Source organism: Corythoichthys intestinalis, chromosome 19 (assembly GCF_030265065.1).
Source record: "Corythoichthys intestinalis isolate RoL2023-P3 chromosome 19, ASM3026506v1, whole genome shotgun sequence".
In the NCBI taxonomy this organism is placed as follows: domain Eukaryota; kingdom Metazoa; phylum Chordata; class Actinopteri; order Syngnathiformes; family Syngnathidae; genus Corythoichthys; species Corythoichthys intestinalis.
Genome location: NC_080413.1, coordinates 4,454,819 through 4,469,497, shown reverse-complemented (window position 1 = coordinate 4,469,497; position 14,679 = coordinate 4,454,819). Strand labels below are relative to the sequence as shown.

General features: G+C 37.2%; 1 protein-coding gene across 1 annotated transcript; it reads left to right on the top strand.

Moving 5' to 3' along the window:
- Positions 1–925: 925 nt before the first annotated feature.
- Positions 926–14,647, top strand: LOC130907299 (visual system homeobox 2-like). Its single transcript, XM_057822200.1, has 5 exons — positions 926–1,732; positions 2,185–2,275; positions 2,490–2,613; positions 8,307–8,487; positions 11,032–14,647. The coding sequence occupies exons 1-5, from the start codon at positions 1,294–1,296 to the stop codon at positions 11,268–11,270; spliced, it is 1,074 nt and encodes a 357-aa protein (XP_057678183.1). The 5' UTR covers positions 926–1,293; the 3' UTR covers positions 11,271–14,647.
- The last annotated feature ends 32 nt before the right edge of the window (positions 14,648–14,679 follow it).

Here is a 14,679-nt window from a genome sequence, read left to right as displayed (position 1 = left end):
GGGGAACACTCCACTAATTTTGCTACTGCTACAGTGCTTCAAGTCCATTTTACTCACTTATATTTGCTTGAAAATAAGCTTAACAGACTTATTTTAAGCAAAAACTTTGTTTATTTAATCTTAAATGAAAAACTTGTTTGTCTGAAATGTTATTAATCCAAGAATATTGTTCAAAACATTATTCAAAAGAAATGTTTTTCTTGATTTAGGTGAAAAATGACCAACTTTTAAATGTATGGGCTCAATACGAGCTAATAGTAATATTTACTTAAGTGGAAGAATCTGACGCATTAATCTGTTAACTAGCCTTTAACACCCAAAAAAGAGAAAATTATCGGATTAAGACGTTATAAATATGCAGTGTGAAAGTTAATATAGGTCAATACAGATTTATTTTGCATTAATCATTTAGTCTATCAATTAATTAGGTTCATGTTGGTGAGAAATGTAGCCCTGACCCCCATTCACCAAATATGTTTGGTCTGTCTTGTTAATGTCCCGTCCCCAGCAAAAAGCGTACATCTAGGTTATGCTGTTTTATCGTCCCTACCAATATTAAGTCCCTTGGTATATTGGCTGCCCTGGACGGCGATAGACGACTAATACACTGAAATTGGACGTCTATCGCTGTCAATGGTAGTGACTGAATTGAGAATATTATGGTTTGTGGGTGAAAAATTATGTGGAAAATAGGTAAATATCACGTAATAACGTGATTTATCAATCATCGAAATGATCATTTTAGTTAGGATTTTTTTTTTTAATTAATATTTTCTATTAAAAAACAAGATATTTTGAGTTGATATGTTTGCACAGTTATAAACCCTGCTGTTTAATTCGCACATTAAAGTTAAAAAAAATTAATTAAAAAATTTTTAAAAATGAGCAATGAAGCTATGGGTGTATTTCCTGAAAATGTATAAAATACGCAAAATGAAGGCTTCATTTTCAAAATGATTTGAAAATGGATTATTCCGCCTCATTGGATCCATCAGACAAGCTCAATGATGATGAGCAGGGACAGAAGCATCAAGAGGGGAAAGTTTAAGCTCCTCTTTGCCTAATTATTTTCTTAAAAAACATGTAACGAAGATTAAAAATGATCGTTGTTTTGTTTAGGAATGAATCATGAAAAGCGTTATTTTTAATGCCGGCCCGTGGCTGAAAGTTCAATGTGGAGTCGGTGCGTTCTCATGATTGGCTGCAGCCTGTTGCCCAACGCGGTGGGGGCGGGAGTCGGATAAAGAGGAGCATCCCGCCCGACAGCAAACTAAAAAGTGAAATCCGAGCATCATGACCGGCAAGGACGGATCCGTGCTATCCGACGCCGAGAATAAGCAGACAACCGGCGGCCACGGAGGACCGCAGCAGCAGCCGCCTCTCGTTTGCAAGATGCCCCCCGCGGCGCACCGTCGGACCGGCTTCGGGATTCAGGAGCTCCTCGGGCTGAACAAGGAGCCTCCGCCGCCGCCCTCGCTGCTGTCGCCGGCCGCGGCCGCCGCGCTCAGGCGGCCCCTGGAGGCCCTGCCGCACCGGGGCCACGTCCTGGCGGCCCGTTCGGCGCTCGGCCACGGCGCGCTGGGCGTCGGCCTGTTGGGCCCCGAGGGCATCCACTCGTTTTATAGCCAGCCCGCTTTCCTGGAGGTGCTGTCCGAAGCGCAGAACGTGCACCTGCAGCCGTTGCACGCCAGGGCCAACGCGCGTTTGGACGGGCACAATTCGACCAGCTCGGGTGAGACGTCAAAAATGACGCAAAAGACGCATTTTGTCGCGCGTTAAAATGTGCACATTTTCTCATTTTTTCCGTTTCTAACATTTGTTTTTCGCTATTTTACTGTTTGTTGAATTAAAAACCACATATTAAATAATTTCCCCCGTTTTAAAAATGCAGTAGCAATTGCGTTTAAATAAAATGAAAGATAAGACGATTAATGAATTTGCAAACTCAATAGGAATCACAGATTATAATTTTTTTTTACAATGTTTAATATTTTTATTCCATATTTTTTCGCGTGACGTGTTTAATAATGACTCCCAACGTTTAACACAAGCGATTTGCATTAGAACATCCAGCAAAAATGAGCCTGAAATATGTTATCAGATTTCATATCACTTCAATAATACAAATTTTAACTTGTGCAAAAAAAAAAAAAAAAAAAAAAAACATCTATTTATTACTTCCAGATTCTGATGACATGAGTCTTCCCTCGAATGATAAGAAGTTCTCCAAAACCTCATTGAGCCAAAGCAAGAAAAGGAAAAAAAGACGACACAGGTAAAAAAAAAATCTAAAATATTTTCAATTATTGTATTAAATCATCCCATTGTCATTTCATCTTTACATATATGGCAAGCAATTTAATATTGTTTTATATGACTATCTGAAGACATCTTAACAAATGAGTACTCATTTTTTTTCATTGCTTTTTCGGATTATTAAGCATAATATAAAGATTTCTATTTTGTTTTTTTTTTATTGGTGCATGCAGAACAATTTTCACCTCCTATCAGTTGGAAGAATTGGAAAAAGCCTTCAATGAGGCCCACTACCCGGACGTGTACGCAAGGGAGATGCTCTCCATGAAGACTGAGCTGCCTGAAGATAGGATACAGGTGAGTGTGCACAAGAATTGGACGTCTATTGTCATTACTGGAGTAAAGACAAATACAGGGTGACAAAAAAAAAACAAAAAAAAAACGGGAACTTCTTAACAATCCAATAAAAGCAAAAGTGATGGAAGAAAAAAATCATATTTATTGTAATGGAAAGCTTAAAACGTGCAATTTAAGTAACTATGATGGAATTTTCATTAATCAGAAATGACGTTCTCTTGTACGAGTGTATTTTTGGAATCTGAGCAATTTCAGTGCTGCAACGATTAATCGAATAACTCGAGTAATTCGATTAGAAAAAAGCTTTGAATCAAATTTTGCTGCCTAGAGTATTCGTTTAATTTTAGTGGCGTTATAATGGTCTGTTTTTAAAGTGCTTGCATTTAGATGTATTCATTTGGGTGGATACACTGCCCTCTAGTGGCAACAGTGAATATGATGTAACTGATTTGACATGGCTCAATCCAGCTGCTCCCTGTTGAGACCAACATAAGGTAAGATTTGTTTGCGCTAATATGTTTTATTATGCTTTCATATTTTAGTTTATAAGTATAGTTATATTTATTTTTGAATAATATGTTTTTGTGGGAATATGTGTTTGAACAATTTGTTTAAAAAAAAAAAAAAAAGCATTAGCATTTCATAGCATTTAAGCTAGTAGACTTTTGCTACGCATGTTAGCCAATTGTTCTCGTGTTGTACTTAGATCCTCATTTATTTTTTTTACCATTTGGGACTAAACTGAGGTCGTGGTTCAGTGGTTTCCGAACCCAGAGGATGCGGGTTCAATTCTCCGCCCTGATTACTTCGTCTAAGTATCCTTGAGCAAATTACTAAACACCATGTTGCTCCTGATGCCACGTCACCAGTAAGTAGATGAGAATATTGAGTGAAGCGCTTTGAGGGCCTTAAAAAGGTGGAAAGGTCCAATACAATGTAACTCCATTTACTGTCACTATTTAACCGATCATAGGATGGGGTGAGTACTAGTGCAGGAGAGAGGCGCAGCTGCATCTGAGCCAAAACAACCCAGTTTTTAATGTTTTTTTTTTTCATATCGGCCGGTCAGATAAAAAAAAAAAAAAAAAAAGGCCGATACTGACATACTGTATGTTAAATTTTCAAATATCGGCACTGATAATCGGTCTAGCTTTAGTTTTAAGGTTTCACTTACTATGAATAAAATGTTTTTCGTCCATCGCTCTTGGTTTCATTGGATTGTTAAAAAGTTCCTGTTTTTTTTTTTTTATGCTGACCGATTATGTTGATTAGGGCTCCAGCTATCGAGTATTTAAGTAATCGATTAATCTATCAATTAGTTTGTCTGAATAAGTAAGAGTAATCGGATTGCGAACATTTAATGCTTTGCAAAATTAATTTTAGAATATGTAAAACAAATAAGTGTTTATGCTTGCAAGATACTTTATATTGGCTAGCTAAGATTACACTTTCAAAAGATTAAATGCGCATACAAAATAAAATTCCTGACTGTTTCTTCAAACTATGCGGAATTGCACTTTCATTTCACAAGAGCAATAAATGCATTTAAAATTAGGATAACTGAGCTTAGCCTCAAACGATATGCAAAAAAAATAAAAATAAAGGAGGATCTAAGTACAGCAAAAGAACACTGCAAAAGTCTGTTAGCTGGCTAGCTTAAATGCTATAAAATTGTTCAAACACATATTCCCACAAAAAAAAAACTGCTAAATATACTTTTAAACTAAATAACAAATGCATAAACATGCTTATTAGCTCAAACAAAAACATATCTTATGTAGGTCTTAACAGGGAGCAGCTGGATTCAGCCATGTTAGACGAGTTATGGCATATTCACTGTTGCCACTAGAGAGCAGTGTATCCACCCAAATCAATAAAACTAAATGCAACACTTTCAAAACCAACAGCATAATTTGATTCAAAGCTTTGCTCAGTTAATCGATTCATCGTTGCAGCACTAATGTTGATCCATATATACTGGTGACATTTACTTTTAATATTTTCTCATTGAAATATATATAGCGGAAAACACTTAGGTGACTTGAAGTTCCGCTCTGAGACCCCCCAATTTGGCCAAATTTCAAAATTGTCCTATATGCATGTGTGATTCATCACTGGAAAGCTTAAAATCTCAATTTTCTGGGTGAAGAAACATTTTGAACAGGAGGGCATTTAAATTAAAAAAAAAAATAAACAGCAGATCCGTCTCAGAGCATGAGAGAGCATAATTAAAGTCGCCATGATTTCAACGAGATATTATCGCACTTCTTTTCGATCCAAAAACTCCATGTATCACCGAGTGGCAAGACACTGCTGTGAATGGCCACAGCTGGATTTTTTGGGGTGATTTTATGGGTGAAACATGGTCATATAATAAGGGTCGCGATGCAGAAATTGCAGACATCAAGGAGTGGTCGAGATTTTCTTTTTCCTATATTTACCCTTTTTAAGGTTTTTTTTTTTTTTTTTTTTCAATTTTCCTTTGTTTGGATCAATTATTTATCATCTAAAATATTGGGGAAAATGCAACAGTAACAAAAAAAATACAATTAAGCGATAGTTATGAGGTAGATATCCGTGATGTATTTACAGTAGAGCTGTCAAAATTATCGCGTTAAAGCGCGATAATTAATTATTTAAATTAATCACGTTAAGATATTTGATGCAATTAACGCACATGCCCCGCTCAAAATTATTAAAATGACAGCACAGTGCAATGTTACTTGTTACTTGTGTTTTTGGGAGTTTTGTCGCCCTCTGCTGGCGCTTGGGTGCGACTGATTTTATGTTCTTAAGCACCCATGAGCATTGTGTAATTATTGACATCAACAATGGCGGGCTACAAGTTTATTTTTTGATTGAAAATTTACCAAATTTTATTAAAACAAAAACATTAAGAGGGGTTTTAATACAAAATTTCTATAACTTGTACTAACATTTATCTTTTAAGAACTACAAGTCTTTCTATCCATGGATCGCTTTAACAGAATGTTAATAATGTTAATGCCATCTTGTTGATTTATTGTTATAATAAACAAATACAGTACTTATGTACCGTATGTTGAATGTATATATCCATATTGTGTCTTATCTTTCCATTCCAACAATCATTTAGAGAAAAATATGACATATTTTATAGATGGTTTGAATTGCGATTAATTACGATTAATTAATTTTTAAGCTGTAATGAACTCGATTAAAAATTCTAATCGTTTGACAGCCCTAATTTACAGACACTATTTTTTTTATTGTGACTTAATTTGTTTAAAAGTTTAAAATATGTGAGTGAATAATTTTTAAGTCATTTTTTAAAACTAAATATTAGACATCAATTAATGATTCTAAGCTAAAAATGACAGACATTTCGAATAATAAATATAATGACTGACCTTTTTATGACTGGGTTGAAACCAAAGTGGTTGCGTGATGTCTGTAAACGGGGGTCTCCAGGGTAAAACGGACAAATTAAAAATATTTCAGGGGCTTAATGCGCCATGAATCTGCTATGGCAGCATATCGACATATTGTTCTATCAAACACAACAGTTTTATTGGGTTAAAATATAGCAGTTTATATTAAAGAGGGGTGCAAGAGCAGAAACTGCTTTTTCAGCCTTGTTTGTGTTTTCCGCCATATATATACACTATAAACTGTTGATTATTGACCCAAATTGTTTGGGAGCCAAATTAAACTAAATTGTAGTTTTCCTTTAAATCAAAATTTTGGAATATGAGAGGAAGCGCAGAAAACACAATATAGCAATATTCATTGGTATGCATTCTTTATCCTCTGGAGAGAAGGATAAATACTTGTGAGTAGAGATGCCGATCGATCGGGTCCGATCACATCATTTTCAAAGTATCGGAATCGGCAAAAAAATATCGGACATGCCTTTTTAAAACTTTTTTTTTTTTTTTTTTTTATTAAATTGTTTTCTAATTGTATTTAACGTTACAGACATGATATGTTACACTCATCCAGTCTTTAGTTTAGGTTTAAGGTAGGGTTATCAAATTTATCCCGTTAACGGCGGTAATTAATTTTTTAAAAAATTTATCATGTTAAAATATTTAACGCAATTAACGCATGCGCTGCACGATCCACTCACGCATTGTCGCGTTCAATCTGTAATGGTGCCGTTTTACCTATATATAGAGCTAAAAGGCAGTGTAAAATGAGTAGATCGAATTTTGGCAGCCTTTGGAGCCTTTTTTTAAATTGGCTAAAGCCTTACAGTCCCTCTCCCTATGATTAGAAATATCGTGGGAAGCAATGTGGGGAAGAAAGGTAGTAATTGATCTTTTTCTTAACACCCTATGTTATTTCCCAACGCAGAGGAGATATATCAATTGGTACCACTACGCACAGTCATGGTTGCACTTCCCATCGTGCATTTGGGCAGAACATTTAAATGGCTAGAGTATCATTTACTGAAAGCTCAACAAATACACTAGATGGCAATATTTAGTCACAATATACAAAGTCACATTTATTCTTTAAGAATTACAAGTCTTTCTATCCGTGGATCCCTCTCACAGAAAGAATGTTAATAATGTAAATGCCATCTTGAGGATTTATTGTCATAATAAACAAATACAGTACTTATGTACTGTATGTTGAATGTATATATTCGTCCGAGTTTTGTTCATTTTTTTTCTTAATGCGTTGCCAAAATGTATATGATCGGGAAAAATTATCGGGAATGATTGGAATTGAATCGGGAGCAAAAAAAAACAACAATCGGATCGGGAAATATCGGGATCGGCAGATACTCAAACTAAAACGATCGGGATCGGATCGGGAGCAAAAAAACATGATCGGAACAACCCTACTTGTGAGTCTTCTTTATTTGTGCCTGCATGGCAGGATTGTACAGTGGTACCACTACTTACCAAATTAATTGGTTCTGGAATTAGTGTCCTAAACTGAAAATTCTGTAAGTAGAGACGCGTTTTCCATGCAAATTTCCCATTAAGGCTGATGGATTAATGGTATTTCCATTCATTTAAACAAGTAAAAATGATTTTTCTTAAATCGTGAATTTCCTTTTATAAAAACGTACCTGAAATTAATTAGCATCTAATCGCCGCCCCCTTCTGGTTGCCATGCTTACTCTTTTTTTTAATTTCCCGGGATATTTGGTAGCCTGTCACCCATCCGTTGGGCCTGGAAATTAACTTATTTTTCAATCAGCCCCCATGCCCTTGGGGTCACCTCTATGTCACCCGCTCACGTACACGCTGGCTGCTGTCAAAAGCGTGATTGCTCATCTGAGGCCCATCTTTTTATGAGATGGAGGTTATCATCAGATCTACCTGAATAGCTTTCCCGCTTTGATCGTTTTTAATCCTGTCCTCGCACACACACACACACTCACACGAGCGCGCCATCCCGCCAATCTCATTCCACCTCGCGGCCGTTTTATGATGCTCGTACATATTCATGAGCTTGCCGAGGCTATTACGAGGCTGAAAAATCAATCTCGGCTAGGGGAGGAGAAAAGAACGTGTGTGAATAAGCACGTGTTGCCAAAAAAATGCTAAAATGGGAAGACATTGGAACCTCAACTGGATTTGTTTCTAATAGAAGACAACAGGATGGCATTCCTGACTATTGACGCCGATAGATGTCCAATCTATTTTTACTTGGAGGGGCGTTTTGGGAATAATCGGCCATGTGGAATGTTTTCCCAGGTGTGGTTCCAGAATCGGCGGGCCAAGTGGCGGAAGAGGGAAAAGTGCTGGGGGCGCAGCAGCGTGATGGCCGAGTACGGCTTATACGGCGCCATGGTGCGACACTCCATCCCGCTACCGGAGTCCATCCTCAAGTCGGCCAAGGAGGGCGTCACCGAGTCGTACGCGCCCTGGTTACTAGGTAAGTGGTAATACCATACGGCTTAATTTAGGGGCTATTTCATTAGGCGACGTAAGAATACATGATGACATGGCATAAAGAGTGTAAAGTAAAGGCGTTCCACAAGCTTCTATGCTGAGTCCTCTTTAGATTGTACTCCACATTAATTTTTTTTTTTTTAATTATCTGGAGTAACATAATTGTGATTCAAGGCAAGTAATAGTATAGGGACAGCATTTATTGGGTGTTTTTTTTTTTTTTTATTAAACTAATTATGTTCCCTAAGTTATTTCTTTTTTTACATTAACCACCCTCGTTTTCCCTTTTCTGTCCTCTGTGATCTGGTGGAGTAGTAGTTTTGAGAAACTAGGAAAGGACCCCCATTATCATATGTAATATCCCTAAGCTTTTTTTCTAAATTTGTTTTTCCCTTACCCACCCTGTAGTTTTCCCTTTTCCATCCTCCGTGACCTGGCAGTAGAAAGTGTTAATGAAATTTGTAAAAGTTCCACCCGTGTCATGTAGTTTGTCTCTATTTTTTTCATGGATCTGTGATTCTCCCTACTATACCTTCTTGTTTTGTGTTTTCCCTCATACATCCTCATTTTACCTTTTTCATGTTCCATGACCTTGCAAAAGAAGATTGTGAATATGGAGAAAGTCCACTCATTATTATAATTATGTTCCAGTTTTTTTCTGAGTTTGTGTTTTTCTCCTCATATACCTTCTTGTTTTGTTTTTCCCCTCGTTTACCTTTTCCGTCTTTCACGACCTGTCGAAAGAGGCTTGTGAAAATGGAAAAAGTCCACATCATTATCATTTTGTCCCATTTTTTTCCCCCTGAATTTGTTTTTCTCTCATATACCTTCATTGTTTTCTGTTTTTTTTTCTCATACACCATCTTGTTTTACCTTTTCCATCTTTTTTTTTTATCTGGCAATAGAGGTTTGTGAAAATGGAAAAAGTCCAGTCATTATCATAATTATGTTCCATTTTTTCCCCCTGCGTTTGTGTTTTTCCCCTCATTTACCTTCTTGTTTTGTGTTTTCCCTCATACACCCTCATTTTACCTTTTCCGTGTTCCATGACCTGGCAAAAGAAGTTTGTGAAATTGGAAAAAGTCCACTTTGTATCTTCCCCGAGTTTGTGGTTTTTCCCTCATATACCTTCTTGTTTTGTGTTGTTACCTCATACACCATCGTTTTACCTTTTCCACTTTCCATGCCCTGGCGACAGAGGTTTGTGAAAATGGAAAAAGTCCACATTATCATAATTATGTCCCATTTTTTTCCCCTGAATGTGTTTTTCTCTCATATACTTTCATTATTTTCTATTTTTCTCTCATACACCATCTTGTTTTACCTTTTCCATCTTTTTTTTTATCTGGCAATAGAGGTTTGTGAAAATGGAAAAAGTCCAGTCATTATCATAATTATGTTCCATTTTTTTCCCCTGCGTTTGTGTTTTTCCCCTCATATACCTTCTTGTTTTCCCTTATACACCCTCGTTTTACCTTTTCCGTGTTCCATGACCTGGCAAAAGTTTGTGAAATTGGAAAAAGTCCACTTTGTATCTTCCCCAAGTTTGTGGTTTTTCCCTCATGTACCTTCTTGTTTTGTGTTGTGCCCTCGTACACCATCGTTTTACCTTTTCCACTTTCCATGCCCTGGCGACAGAGGTTTGTGAAAATGGAAAAAGTCTGCATGATCATAATTATGTCCCATTTTTTTCCCCTGAATGTGTGTTTTTCTCTCATATACCTTCATTGTTTTCTGTTTTTCCCTCATACACCATCTTGTTTTACCTTTTCCATATTTTTTTAAATCTGTCAATAGAGGTTTGTGAAGAGGGAAAAAGTCCAGTCATTATCATAATTATGTTCCATTTTTCCCCTGCGTTTTTTTCCCTCTCATATACCTTCTTGTTTTGTGTTTTCCCTCATACACCCTTGTTTTACCTTTTCCATCATGCCCTGGCAAAAGAGGTTTGTGAAAATGGAAAAAGGCCACTCATTTTCATAATATGTGTGTTTGTTTTGTTTTCCTAAGCCACCCTCTTGTTTTCCCTTTTCCACCTAAGGAATTCAGGCGCACGTAGTGAACGCTGATGGACCTCGTTGTAGTTTTCTTAGGCTAGTAATAACTGAAAAGTGAAATTCACCATTGTGGGAACAGTAATGCATGACTAATACAAACAATAATACAATCATGTCATTTAAAATGAAATTTGCTTTCTTTTTTACAAAGAAAAATGTTCTTCATTCTAGTATTGCTGCTTGTGTCTTATTTCCGTCCCGTCCAAGTGTAAGCATGGATTCCCACAGGAGAGACAGTAAAGGCCACAAAGTGTCATAGCGGTCGATAAAACGGCAGCAGTCAATTGCGTGATAATCCCACTTCATTACGACAGATTAGAGCCATATCTCCTGTTGGCCTCGTGTCAATTGATTAGATGAAATCTATTAGGCGGCTCGTAATTGATTAAGAAGGAGTTAAGAGGCATCCGTTTGCCGCAGTCTTCCCGTTCAGGAAACGCAGCAATAAAAGAAGGCATTCTCTCCTATAGGTATGCACAAGAAGTCTGTGGAAACGCCGCACTCCCCCCTGGACGAGAGGAACGGGGGCGCCCCCACGCCGCCGATACGGGAGAAAGCGGAGGGGCCCGAGGAAAAGGGGCGTACGGACGGCAACAGAGACGAACTACGGGTGCACAGTATCGCTGTGCTGCGAGCCAAAGCGCAGGAGCACAACGCCAAGATACTCAGCAAGTGTGAGGACAAAACCGAGGATGAGACGGACAACTAAGAATGTTTTTTTGGGGGCGGGGGACGTTCTTCTTACCTCCTCTGCAGGCTTAAAACTAAAATACAAGACATTGAATTTATGCGGTGAACCCTCCAATTCGTCTAATTTACATTTCTTATACTGTTTTGACGGAAAAAAAAAAAACTTCATTATTGCACTATAATGTAATAAATTTAAGGTAAAAGTGCAATGTTTAATCGTGAAACGTTTCGCATTTCATCGTGATAAATTTCATGTTAAAATGTGATGTTTCATGTTTTAAAGCAACAATAGGAAACTTTTCAACCTTTATAAAATATATTCATAACATTTAATATGTCGACTGACAACTAGTTGAATGACACCTCTTTTATAACTTTGGGGAGGGTGGCAAGAACCCTGCCACACAAAACAAACTACAAATGTCAACGCCAACACTTTCGCGCAAATTCTTCAAAGACGGCAGAGCAACAAAAGAGACAAAAAGTTTTTTCTGATGAGGGAAAAAAAGGGAGGCTACCAGGATACTCAAGAATAAACTTTGGACCTGCTTTCACTCACTGGAGTCAATGCTGACGAGTTCTGGTGGTGGGGGTTAGCCACAGTTTCTCACCGTCATATGCTATTGTTTAGCCAAAACTGGATTCATTATCTAATTACTATTCATCCTTCCACTGCCGCTGGAAACAGAAATGTCGTTTAATACATCAGCAGGCGACCGGGAAATCATGATTTTACGACACTTTGCGGATGTGCGCAGGTCCTCATCAGAAACGCAGTCTTCCCTAAAGCAAAACAATACCGCTTTTGTCCACCGTTGTCGCTAAAATCAACCAAAACTGAAAAGTTACCTGTTGTTGCCTTAACTTGGGAAGTTTTGACATTTTTAACGTGAAGAATTTAATGTTAAAATGCATTTTTCTTGAGAAATTTCTTGTTAAAGAAAAAAAATCCATGTAGTAAGCTTTACATTTTACTTCCACGTTTGCCAAAACAATACAAAGCTCTGAAATCTTTTTTAAGGACTTGGCATTATTATTATTTTTTAAAATTATTATTCTTTTTACAATAATATAGAAAAAAGTTACATTGCTAGCACCGTAATTTTCGGACTATAAGTTGCTACTTTTTTCCCTCATTTTGAATTGCTTTATAGTCCAGTGCGGCTTATTTGTTGATTTATTTGGGTTAATAGGTAACACTTTATTTGACGGCGGCATCATAATACTGCCATAAGACGGTCATAATTATGACATGACATTATCATGAGCATTAATGAATGCTTATGACAGATGTCATTAAGTGTCATCCGGCAAATTATGTCACTAACTCCATTATGTCCAGTTCGGATCTTTTACACCCGTTCAAAAGCGAGATAATTTGCTGGATGACACAAAATGACATCGGTCAGAAGCATTCATTAATGCTCATGACAGTGTCATGTCATAATTCAGATGGTCTTATGACAGTCTTATGGCGCCAAGTGTTACCAAATTCCATAACTAGCAATGAATGAAACAACTAGAACAGTAACTGAAGAAATAATTAGCACAGAACATCAATTTTGATTTGTTATTTACATCTGAAGCGCTGCAATACATGCTAGGAGGCATTTTGGACGACAACAGTGTTGACAGCAGGTGGCATTAGAGGTTGACGGTCTTCCCCAAGAGAATTGTGATGGCCAAATTGAAGCTTCTTGAAGCTTTGAATCCAATTGGTTCAAAGTAAAGGGTCCGATCACGTCATTTTCAAAGTATCGGCATCGGCAAAAAAATATCGGACATGCCTTTTTTTAATAAATACATATTGTTTATATTAAATCGTTTTCTAATTGTATTTAACGTTGCAGACAAAATGTCTTACACTCATCCAGAGTCTTTAGTTTTGGCTTAAAATAGGGCTATCAAATTTATCGCGTTAACGGCGGTAATTAATTTTTTTTTAATCAATCACGTTAAAATATTTAACGCAATAAACGCATGCGCTGCACGACCCACTCACGCATTGTCGCGTTCAATCTATAATGGCGCCGTTTTACATATATATACAGCTAAAAGGCAGCGCAAATTGAGTAGAGTGAATTTTGGCAGCCTTTGGAGCCTTTTTTTAATTGGCTAAAGCCTTACAATCCCTCTCTCAACAATTAGAAATATCGTGGGAAGCAATGTGGGGTAGAAATATAGTAGTTATTTTTCTTAACACCCTATGTTATTTCCCAACGCGGAGAAGATATATATATTAATTGGTGCCACTACGCACAGTCATGGTTGCACTTCCCATCATGCATTTGAGCAGAACAGTTAAATGGCTACAGTATCATTTACTGAAACTCAACAAATACACTAGATGGCAATATTTAGTCACAATATACAAAGTCACATTTATCCTTTGAGAATTACAAGTCTTTCTATCCGTGGATCCCTCTCACGGAAAGAATGTTAATCATGTAAATGGCATCTTGAGGATTTATTGTCATAATAAACAAATACAGTACTTATGCACTGTATGTTGAATGTATATATTCGTCCGAGTTTTATTCATTTTTCTCTTAATGCATTGCCGAAATGTATATGATCGGGGAAAAATTCTCGGGAATGATTGGAATTGAATCGGTAGCAAAAAAAGCAATCGGATCGGGAAATATCGGGATCGGCAGATACTCGAACTAAAACGATCGGGATAGGATCGGGAGCAAAAAAAAAACATGATCAGAACAACCCTAGTTCAAAGCTTCATGGTGGTTCATTTGGTCTTTTGACAGTCTTATGTTTTGGTGTAAATATAATACGGCGAGAACAGCTGTGGCTTATCTATGAAAAAATGTCGTTTTCGTGTCAAACTTGATGAGTGGCGGCTTATAGTCAGGTGCGCCTTATAGTGCTAAAATTACGGTAACTCATGAAACAAAAAAGACCAACCTGAGCCAAATGTGGAAGCCAAATTACTCACACTAAAACCTTGCAATGACAGCGAATAAGTCCAAAATCACTAGTTCATTTGATTCTGAAGAAAAACAAAGATTTAGCTACTACTTGCTTCTTCGCCATCATTTTGTCGCCATCTTCTGGTAATCCAGCGAACATAAAACTGCAAAACAGCTCAAAAAGTGATCAATTTGGCGACTTTCTGAATTGGCAAGGGTTTACTGTATGTTCAATGTTTTGTTCTCCACACTTTGTGAGAGCCACCACAAAGAATTGGTCACGCTGTGACTTGGACCTCATTTGCTGGCAAGCTCACTAAACTTCAATGTGAAAAACAACCTCCTCAAAAGTGTATCATAGTTACATTTTCTGTGTTTGTCTTTGTATATATGTATGCAGTCTGATTAAAATGGGATATTTAACAACAGGATTGAAAAGCTTGTTCTCACTTTTCGTTATTGTGCTGCGTTCAAGGGAAGAACAAAAAAATCAATGTTCGGGTT